This window comes from Phoxinus phoxinus (genome assembly GCF_949152265.1).
Source record: "Phoxinus phoxinus genome assembly, chromosome: 17".
Taxonomy (NCBI): Eukaryota; Metazoa; Chordata; class Actinopteri; order Cypriniformes; family Leuciscidae; genus Phoxinus; species Phoxinus phoxinus.
In genome coordinates, this window is record NC_136892.1 from 15,312,607 (window position 1) to 15,324,044 (window position 11,438).

The window sequence follows — 11,438 nt, forward strand, 5'->3', positions numbered from 1 at the left end:
ATTCAGGCGACTAGCTTTATTGTTTGCCATTTTATCTTGTGAATAATCTGATTTCATTTAGAGGTTTTTTTTTAGGCTATTGCATATATCCTTCCAGAAAATAAGCACTAAATTAGATGAGGAATTACTAAAAAAAATAATGAAAATCCCTTTATAGAGTTCACTACAATTCCCATGATTCTGAGTGTTGTATTATTCTCAGGATCGGTTCAGTCCAAGAGAGTCACTGTAGGCTACTGTATTGTCTGACACTTCACAGCTTTATATTGATAACATTTGCTCCCTTTTATAGTTCTCATGCAGCTCATTGCAGGCGTTTGTCTGAAAACAGCTCTGATAAACCCGAGACCGTATATGCCCTGAATGTTATTTACAAATTCCTCCATAGAAGGGACGCACTTATTTTTCCCTAGTGGGCGACATTGAGAAGACAGTCTGTATCGACCAAGCGTGCAATTGCAGACCTATCCACAATTTTACACGATCCTTTAAATCATCTCTATCGGTCTTCGCTTATGACCCAGCACATGTTATTTTAACGATATGTTTTTGTTGAACCGAGCAGTCGACAGTTGTATACAGATATATTTCCAGGCCAAAGCGAGGACGGTTTGTATTAGACAGCAAGCCGACCTGCTTTAGCTTCTTGTACCGAATCGGCTGAATCTCTCGTTTGCGAGCAACATACAAGGCCTGGGGTTTTATCGACCACTCTCGGTTGACTCAAGGTAAGCCATTATCGTCGAAAATCATCAGTGCATCCTCGTTTAAATGTTGCATTCTTCATATAAATATGTAGTTTTGCTGCAGTCGGGCTCATTGTGCATGGCTTAACAGCTAGAAATTGGCTCGTGGGGCAGAATTGCATTTCATAAACGCGTGTAAACAAATCTACAGCACATGGCAGGGATGCAGTAATTCGCTATTGCAGATTTGCGAACAGAACTGACCCTATGAAACGGGAAGACATTCTATAGCTTTATTTCTGTAATAGGCCTGTTTACAGCTCCGCGTTAGCTAACGTTACTATAGCCCGGGTCGCCTGTTCCTAAATGGTTTGACATGCAGCCTGTTATTTTTAATCATCATGCAATGAATGGCGTTTTATAAAATGTAAAATATAGAATTAGAGTTTTAGGGTTTCATGTCTTATACGCTCACATAAGCTGCAAAATCAAGCAAGTAATGTTACAACCGGTTCACGCGATATGAAACCGCTTTCTGCTTCCTAATGTCGACCGATGCATATTTATAGTCTCAATTCATTCGCTTGCCTTCGGCGCGCAAAAATCAATATACTCTTAATGTGTATACATGCTCAGAATGGCTAAACTTGGCTAATGCCCCGTGCAAACCTCACGCTCGCGCTTCAGTAATGTAACCCAGTGGCCTAGCCCGACCTTCAGCGCGATTTTATTCTGTTTTGTTAATGGCGATGCGATCGTGAAATATGTGTGTATATATATATATATATATATGTATACACACAGGCACACACATATCTTTTATTTCTTTAGATGATTTGAATCGTAGACGAAGGATATGTTGTGCTACATGTCACGCTTAATGTGCTTATAATGGAGATGACAGGCAGGCTCCCCCTCCCCCTCCATCATCAGCCGCGACCGCTCAGCGCGTTACCAAGGCAACGGCGGAACCGAACCCGAATATTCTCGTGACCGCCATGAAACGTCATTACTAGCGACGTTTCTACACTTAAATCATCATCTGTGAATTATTATTTTCCTACCTCGCTACGTTATCTAAATCGGGGGTTATTGTTTTCTATGCATGGACCCTATACGATCATCCTTGTGGGAGGAACCCCCCATCCTAAATATTATTATTTTTTATACTGTGAAAATTAATACTTTGTCTAATATGTCTATATGTGTAAAATAATATTTGTAAAAATATTTACATTTTATTATGTTGTTTTTCTACTCATTATAGTACTGTAAGAGTTTAATATTTATTTATTTATTTATTCATTTTAATTAATTAATTAAAATCTTCCCTAACCTTTGTAATTATTGTAAAGCTACCGTGGGTGTTGGAAAGGCGCCATTAATAATAATTTATATTTATGTAACAAAAAATTGCACTGTTTTTGTTTACACTGGCCCCCTAGCACTCCCTTCTTGAGGGACCCCAGACCCCAGTTTAAAAATGATCGGGTTACCGTAATCGGGTTGGGTATTGACAAATACTGACAAGCTTGTGATTCGATTCCAATTCGAATTGATATTGATTAATTTGGATTCAGTACATGGCACATTTTTTCAATGAAAAAACTCAACTAATGCTGTAGTAAACTATACAGGGATTCAGTTGGTAGGGACTACATTCATATTGAACGTTAATATTAACTGATTTGTATATAAACACTTAAATTACACACAACAATTCATTTTTTGAAATATAAACATTTACATGGTGTCTGTCATAACAACTTGACAAATTTTATTCAAACATACAATAAATACTAAAGAAGGGGAACAAAAATTATAATGAATATGTAATATGGTGCATATATGTAGCTAAATGCTCCCTTCAAGTTTTTTTTATTTTTTACCTGACTAACGAGTTTATGGTCATAGAATGGCTTTTCTGAGGTAAATATAACATCATGTGATATATTGTTACAATTTTATTGACGTCTTCAGACGGTTGAAGTACTGATTGAGCGATTACACGAGACATGATAAGGATTTCGGTAAGTTGTACTGTACCTTTTAACATGTCTTCTGATGTTCAGTCGCGTTTATTGTGTGCTGTAACTAGTAGTAGAGCAGAAGAGATGATAATGCCGCTTCGCTTGATCTGAGGTGGCAGCAGCGATCTGTCAGTGCACATTAAAGAGCGCCAAAACGGTATCTATTTTCTACATTTCGTAATAAAATGGAGAGTATTCTAAACCTGACACTTTGTTTTATATCAAAAGTAACAAAGCTTATTGCGAGTTACTGGATGGGATGTGCTCTACAATGTTCTTTTCATTCATCAACTGAAAACAGCAAGATCGAAAAAAATCGAGAGAATCGATTAAAATCAAGTTTTTACCCAGCCATGCTTATTAATAACAAGCACTAGACTAGTATCTATACATCAGTCATGTCGTACGAAGTGTTTTTAGTGCTTGGTGTGCCAGTGAGCACAGACAGGGAAGGATGTGTTGGTCGGAGTTCCCACAGTGGCATCAGGCCAGCGGAGCAGCCGGTTCCTTGACTGTGCAGCTTTCCCAGACACCTGTCACCAAGCAGCCGCCATTCATGTGTGCTGTAATGGGAGACCACTAGCAGACTGGGCCGTTGCCTGCAGGGTTACAGTCCTTAGCGGAGCTTGGAAAGCGAGAACTTCAATCACTTTTGTCTTATTAAAATATAATCTGACAATACATCAAAAGAGAAAAGTTTAGCACAATAATATCCAAATATTGATACAAATTTGTTCATATTCTGTTCATGTTAGTGTCTCAAATACATTAGCATGGCTGCCATTAATAATATAATAATTGCCCTATAAAGCCAGAATTTTCGTTTATAGGAAACTGAAGAGAAAAACATTTTTTTTGTGTCATTTCTTTTGCGAGCATGTTTCATATTTTCCAGTGTTGTTTTGTTGGTACTTTAAATACATGCAAGTCAGTCACCTGAAATTACTGGTTTGTTTCAGTGTAAAAGTGTGATGTCAGCAATTTAGTATTAAGGACTTAGTAATCAAAGGGAATTTTATATGTGCGCTGTAGGCAATGCATAGTTAATGAAGACGGCTCATACCTGCTTTATAAAGAGGATTGTTTGTACTATGAAAGTAATGGAGGTAAAATGATTTCCCCCCCCCCATTTTATACCGGACTCATGGTGTGTTTAATGATTTTTTTTAGAAAGGTGCTGTTTGATTCTTCCATTTAGCGTCTTGTTTAAATACAGCCATTTAAAAATAAAAAATAAGCCAGGGAAAGACTCGGAAATAAAAAAATAAATTGAGCAATAATTTTTTTTTCTGTGCATACTTTTGCAAAGTTTTGTTACACCGGAAGGGCTCTTATCAAGGATTTATACTCTTCCTTGTTTTACATGTGAGCCAAGAATGGGACAAGAAATTGAAAAGCATTTTCATTCAGAGTAGATCAGGAATACTTTGTAGTTTTGCTAATTGTAATATTCTTTACACTTTCAGCAGCTAAGTAACTCAAGAGACTGGCAGACCCTGCTATTCTGGAACATTTACCATCAACTTTTGTTTTTCATGTTCCACCATTTTGTTATGTCCTTAGGGCTGAGATGGTGGCAGTTTTTTACCACCATGGTGTTAATGGACCAACTACTGGCGGTATATAATTTTGACCTAACTTGAATACATTTTTAATCTATAAAACATAATAATAAATGAGGCTTAAACAAAAGTAAAAAAAAAAGCGTTTATTTTAGCGACTTCTGTCAGTGAAACAACATGCATGAATTAAATATCAGTAAATAATGGTAACCTAAATAACATAAGAATGTTAAATATTACATGAAAAAATAAATGTCTCGTCCTATATGCTGCTCTGTGCTTTGAGAGGGATGTGGGACACGAGCAGGACAGAGACCATTGCAGGGTCCGAAATTGCATACTGTCTGAGTAGGTACTATATTTCCTAAATTTTATTTAAACTTACTTTGTGACAATGAAATTCGGACTTACTACATCCGCCATGTTGTTACTGTCACATGACCTACCAGCTGTGGCGTTGCTTTACTCCCATTTATAAATCCCCTCCCGTGGCGTCATGGGACAGTAAAGTGTCCATCGTAAGCACATCTCAGCATCTCACCGGAAGTAGTAGTTGGTAATCTGGGGACTTTTCGTCTACTGTTTATCGAATGCTTCTGTTGGTGTACGGTTTTTCGCATATTATATAGTAGGAAAGTATGCGATTTCGGACGCAGTGTATCTCTTATCTAATATCTTGATGTACAACCAACAACCAAATGTGTAATACCAAATGTGTCATAATCATCATCATAATTCTTTTTTTTACTTCTGTGCTCCAGGTGAGGACGTCATCATGGTTCCTGAGTGAGACCGAGCAAGCAGCGTGTCCTGGATGTTTGGTGGACAGTGCTTCAGTTTTATTTAGTGTACATCAGCCTCTTTCCCCACCTTTCCTTCCTTCTCCAATTTGCCATGCCATGGTTTCGTTAAATGTTAATCAACAACGTTGTCCCAGCATCAGCAACGACCACTGGACAGCAAACTGGTAAAACTTGTGTTTTAGATCTCAGCACAGTATGATGTAATTCACTTTACCATTTAAGATGCAATTGATCTTTTCTTTTTCTTCTTTCAGTCTCTACTTCACCGTCAGAGCCCCGAAACCAGCCGGCCCACAGATGGATTGATGCCTGGTATGTAACTTATCTGACCTCTCTTGAGTATCTGGAGCATTTATCTATCCCTTTAAATAGCTCCTTAATTTGAAGTGCAGTTTCTTGGTTATTCTGAATTCCAAGTAAACGTAACAAACGTAACCCCCCATTTATTTTATTTAAAAACACTTTATTTTATTCTTTATTAAAAAAAAAAAGAATTCCCTGAAAGTTTGAGTTTGAATAGTTTGCAAGAGAACACTTATTGGCCCTGTTTACACCTGGCATCAAGATGTGTTTTGTTAGATCGGATCACAAGTAGACGAGGGAGACACCGTTTACACCTGGTGTTTTAATCCGTCTCTTTTGTCCTCTTACAACCACTTCTGTCCTGATTTCTTCGAGGGGAGTGTCTAAAAATTATGGATTTTTTTGAGTGACAAAATAAGCTTGCACAATTTACATATGAACGCGCCTAGAGACAACGGAAAAACATACAGAGAGCAGTAACTTTCGTTTTTGTTCTGTGATAGCCGCAAAACCACGCCGAACACGGTGAGTGAGTGTTAGAAATCAGGAATTGTGAGAGAACATTGTGCTTGGTACGTTTTTCTTCAGCCGACAAATTAAAAACCCTGTCTGGCTAGTGCGCTTCCCAGAATGTTTACGCATTAGGTAAGTTGGTGGAGTAGTAGTAGGTGGAGTAGTAGGCTCCTTTGTGGCTGTTCGAACGTGAGTGACCACATGAGCTTTTACACTACGAAAGCAATCCGGTCAGATGTGTTTTCGTCTACCTCAGAAGTGGTTGAAAGTGGACAAGCTCAAAACGTTTTAGACCCCATTTACACCTGTATTTAGTGTCGTCCACTTGACGAAAATCACACGGGGGTATTATTGATGTATTTTATTTTGTAGAATATATGTGTCTTGAGCTTATCTTAACTACAGACCTTATTTCAGACATTCAAAAAACCAATTCACTTCAGGACGATGGAACCAGAAGTGCTAAAATGCTAACTCGTTTCTGGGTTTTGGGCCTACAAAAATATGTCATCCCTGCAGCACCCAATAAAGACTTTGTCATAGCACCAATATGTAATGTCTTCCAAATGTCACATGCTCCCCACAATTGATGCTGAGCAGCACAGAAGGGTATTAACTCGTACAACTCTGTCCGACCTCTTTCAGAGAGCAGTTACTGGCAGCTCTGCCCTCCTTCGAAGGCCAGCCTGCAGGGGGTGCTCAGCTCCAGCTTCCCCCCCGGCCCCGTGCCCCTGGGTCCTCCAGAAAGCCACCTGCCGGAGGGGGATGCCCTGAACCGTCCGCTCGCCCCTAGCACCTCTGTGACGGACCTGTCTTTTCCCGGGCCTCCCCCTCCCCCCCCGCCACCCCCCAAACGCCACTGTCGTTCGCTGTCTGTACCAGAGGACCTTTCACGCTGCCGGTACACCTGGCGGCCGAGCGCCTCCAAGGTCTGGACACCAGTGAACCGCCGATGCCACAGTGGAGGGGGCGCGGGGGGGCCGTGTCCACTGCGTGCCCCCAGCTCCTCGCTAAACTCCTCGCTGCATTCTTCTTCCAGCCCCACCTTTTTCAGTCTGGCCCTCTCCCCAGATTCCCCACTGCCGTGGACTTTCCCCTGGGACCCGAGTGACGTTGCCGGAGGCGGCGCCTGCTGCTGCTTCTTCCCCTCGCCATCCTCATGCTCCTCCTCTCCCTCGCCGCTCCACCCGCCGCCTCCGCCACAGAGGCGCTTTTCCCTCTCTCCCGTCCTCATCCGAGAAGCTGCCGCCCAGTTCCTGCCGCCACCTCCGGTGCCCCCGCAAATCACGTCTCACCCTCCGGCGGTGCCGGCCTCGCCCTCGTCCGCCTGCAGCACTCCGTCTTCGGTGCGCCGTGCTCTTCCTCCTCAACTTCCACGGTGCCATTCTCAGCCCTGCGACCTTCTCCTGCTCAAACCTGGCCTAAAGCGCCGGAGGGACCCGGACAGACCATGCGCACGGCCTGTGCTAGACTTCGCCAAAATGACTCAGGTATGCGTTTGCTATTCCTTACAGTTACTACAGCTACTGTTACTAAAAATATCGTCTTTTTTTTTGACATGAACATGAACTAACAATGAGCAATACATTTGTTACAGTATTTATTAATCTTTGTTAATGTTAGTTTATAAAGATACAGCTGTTCATGTTAGTTCACAGTGCATTAATAATGTTAACAAATACAACCTTTGATTTTAATAATGTATTAGTAAAGGTTGAAATTAATATTAACTTAGATGAATTTATGCTGTAGAAGTAATGTTCGTTCTTAGATTGTTAGCTAAGGTAGTTAACTAATGTTAACTAATGAACCTTATTGTAAAGTGTTACCCAAATGTCTAACTTCAACTGACAAATTGTTTTGTTTAAAAAAGTGTATAACCCTTGTCAGCTTGACTTATGAATATTAATTAGGTGCTGTAACATATGCCTAGTAATCCTTATAAAAAAATGTGTGCTAGCTATAGTAGCTTATAGGGATACTTCACAGATTAGCATTAAGCTTTGTATCAGTAGAAAACCTGTAGTATTTTCGAATTACCATGCTTCCCTGCCTCATGTCCCCCTGAGACGAGAGATTTATGTATTTTTTGTCTAGAAAAAATCTTCCTATGACGCAAAAATCTTCATTTTGCGTCATCTGAGTATTTCCTGGCCAGAGGCTAAAAACTACAGCCAGTAGTAGGAGCTGTTCCGCATGTTTTCAACCCGACCATAGTGGGTGGGATCTCACTCACAGAATGTACAAACAGTGTCAGCCATCTTTTTTTTAAAAAGCTAAGCTTACAGGCTCTTGCTCTGTGGAGAAGTTGAGTAGTAGGGGTGACCATACGTCCTCTTTTTCCCGGACATGTCCGACCGGGATTGCCCGGGCTCTTCCTCCCGACCACCAAGCAGGTCTTGCTCCTCCGCTGCTCCGGCCGCCTCCCGCTCCCCCACCATCCGCGCATCGGACCCGCACACCAGACCAGACCTCGAGATCGCCCAAAATGTCCGGGACTCGGCTCCTGTTTTCCACAGTCGCCATTCACTACGCCTACATTATTACATTATTTGACACTGACACGTACGTGCCAGCTTTGCAGGTCATGCATTCTGCTTCACAATGCTAAAACGCACATCAACCGATCACTTGTTTAGCATTCATGTAAACACTACATTCAGATTCACCAATCGGAATAAATTCAGTCATAATAATAAATTGAAACAAAAGGTGTGCAGGTAAACATAATGAATGGCGACCACAGAAACCAAAAGCCGAATCCCGTACATCCTGAAATACGGCGAGCGAATCCGACGCTCGTGGCCACCCGCACGAGCCGCAACACAACGAGGAACAGCCGCGGATGATGCAGGAACCAGAGGCGGCCGTAGCAGCCGCTGCAGCAGAGAAGCGAGACCTGCCCGGCGGTCAGGAGGAAAAGCCCGGGCGGTCTAACTCGTCGACACGGAGATACACAATAAAACGGCGTCTTTGCAGTTTCGAGTCAACTAGTAACCTATTTGTATAAATTCTTCTGTAACCGGTAGGCGTGGCCTCACAGGGCAGCGAAGCAAGTGCATTCTGGGAGTTGTTGTCTTTCATCCACATGAGCCAAAAATAAATGTTCTGGCTTTTCTCAGTCTAGAAGGCACCAACTTATAAATTGGCACCCAATTTAAATACACATTCATCTTTCCAGCGGTGAAGTATCCCTTTAAAACGAATGTAATGAGTTAATTCAGTTCACAGTAGAAACGACACGTGGCATCTGTGCATGGCACCTAAAACTCTTAAAATATATGATTGTGTCCCAAAAAAGTTGCGGGGGCAATCTTAGAAATTACACCCATGTTTTTTCGTCACTCAACTAAACCACTGTCCCTTCATTTTCAGACTCGAAGCACAGACCCTCTTAGTTATATGGAACGTGGCAGATTGGCCTGTGGAGGCGATGTCTGTATGGGCCTTGAGCCTTTTTTTGGAGACTTCAGAGGCTCATGTTCACCAGCTGAAGGCCTGGGTAGGACAAGTATCGGGCCGCTAAGTGAAAGTGACGAGGAGGAGGAGAGAGAGGAGGAGGACCCTGAAGAGCGCGACGGAGGACAAACTAGCGTGTTTGAAAGGGATTGTACTGAACTAGATATCACCCTCATTGAGGAGAACTGAAAGTTATCTGGGGAAGATCTCCTTCCTCCCCCCACCCCCCTCACCTCCACCGCCAGCATTCAGCTCTGCACCACCTGCTACCTTACACTGGCAGGCCTCTCAGGAACCCTGCTGCCCTCGCACGAGGCGCACAGGCGTAGACGCCCATTAATGAAGACATGCCGACTACTATCATATGCAGGCAGTCACAGACGCTGACCCATCAACATTGTACATTCCAGAATGAGTTGCTGAGACAGTCTGAAGGATGCAAATATTTCAAAAAGGTTTTATGTGTATCGGACGTCCTCTTAGAATTCATCTTCAAACTGACAGAACGGAACCGGAGGCGAACAGCTTCCCGCTTCTTCTTTTTTTTTTTGTCTTTCCTCTCGACTTGTTTTGATAGTAAGAATAGACTTTCTTGGATGACGGTTATAAATATCAGTGTTTTGTTCGGTTGAAATATAAAAGGGCAGTATGACATAGCAGTATTTACTCTGCAGACCTTTATACTTCCTGACGAAGGTCCATCTAATTCAACATAAGCCTTAAGATGCCTGTTTTTTTTCTTCCTCTTAATCAAAAGATTCCTCAAGGAAATTAATTGTGTACTGTAGCTGTTGTTCTGTTTTTTTTTCTTCGTTTTTTTTCTGCAGACTTTTTTTTTTTTTATCTGTACAATGCATTCCTCTAAAACTGAAATGTGTATACATTTATTAATGCACTGTATTTGGGACATTTAGAAAGAAACAATGAAAGCAACCACTGTATTCTGAAGGCACATTGTTATACTGTATTGTACAGCGAGTATTTGTTCAAATAAGTTGTGTAAAGATGGTAGCTTGAAGGTTGGAGACAGGCTATTTCTGTCATTTAGAGATTTTTTTTATTGTATGTGTGATCAATTCAGACTCGGTTTATGTAAAAATAAAGTTTATTTGAAATTATGGCGAGTTGACATACTAACCCAAATGAGTTTCCCTCATAATTAATGAATGGCCATATTACATACATGCAACTGAGTTAAAATAATACTTTTTGCAATCTCCTGGATGTTATAAAATGGAATATACATTGCCTTTTAATGATACATTTCCCACTGAGGCACGTTGTATGGCATGCAAGTTGAAACACTTTTCATGTAGTGGATGGTTTGTATAGTCTTTAACTGGAACTCAGTTATTCTTAGTTTCCCATCACATATTTTTCAATTTAATTCACATTTATTTGTATAGCACTTTTTACAATACACATCGTTTCAAAGCAGCTTTACAGAAAATGCTTTTTTATACGGTACAGTTAAGAGTAATATGTTATCAGAGGTGACTGGTAATGTCCATATGGCAGAACTGTACAGTTCTGAGATAATACAGGATCATGCGGTTAGCTAAATTTGTGTTTTCAGTTAAGCAGAAACAATGAGCATGTTAAAACATTGACTACATTTTGTGATCATATTGATTACAACATGAAAAATTTGCCAGTTTTGTATGTTGATTTTGTTGTAGCTTCTTACAAAGATATCGGCCACTATAAGGTAACCCAGTTTAATTTTTCAAAATCCTGTTTTTACACAAATTGTGCCATTTGACTGCTATCACATGCTGATACTTTGATGAGCTTTAAATAGTAAAAGGAGGTCTACAATACATATAACAGGTGAAGCTCGAAAAATGTGAATATCGTGCAAAAGTTAATTTATTTTAGTAATTCAACTTAAAATGTGAAACTAATATATTATATAGACTCATTACATGCAAAGTGAGATATTTCAAGCCTTTATTTGTTATAATTTTAATGATTATGGCTAACAGCTTATGAAAACTCCAAATTCAAAATTAGAATATGGTGAATAGGTTTTCATAATCTGTTTTCATATTAGTTTCACCTTTTAAGTTGAATTACTGAAAT

General features: G+C 40.7%; 1 protein-coding gene across 1 annotated transcript; it reads left to right on the top strand.

Moving 5' to 3' along the window:
• The first annotated feature begins 182 nt into the window (after nt 1–182).
• On the top strand, nt 183–10,792 carry fam53c (family with sequence similarity 53 member C). The gene is made up of 5 exons (XM_079584947.1): nt 183–728; nt 5,040–5,245; nt 5,336–5,393; nt 6,543–7,387; nt 9,273–10,792. The coding sequence occupies exons 3-5, from the start codon at nt 5,387–5,389 to the stop codon at nt 9,543–9,545; spliced, it is 1,125 nt and encodes a 374-aa protein (XP_079441073.1). The 5' UTR covers nt 183–728; nt 5,040–5,245; nt 5,336–5,386; the 3' UTR covers nt 9,546–10,792.
• Nucleotides 10,793–11,438: the final 646 nt, after the last annotated feature.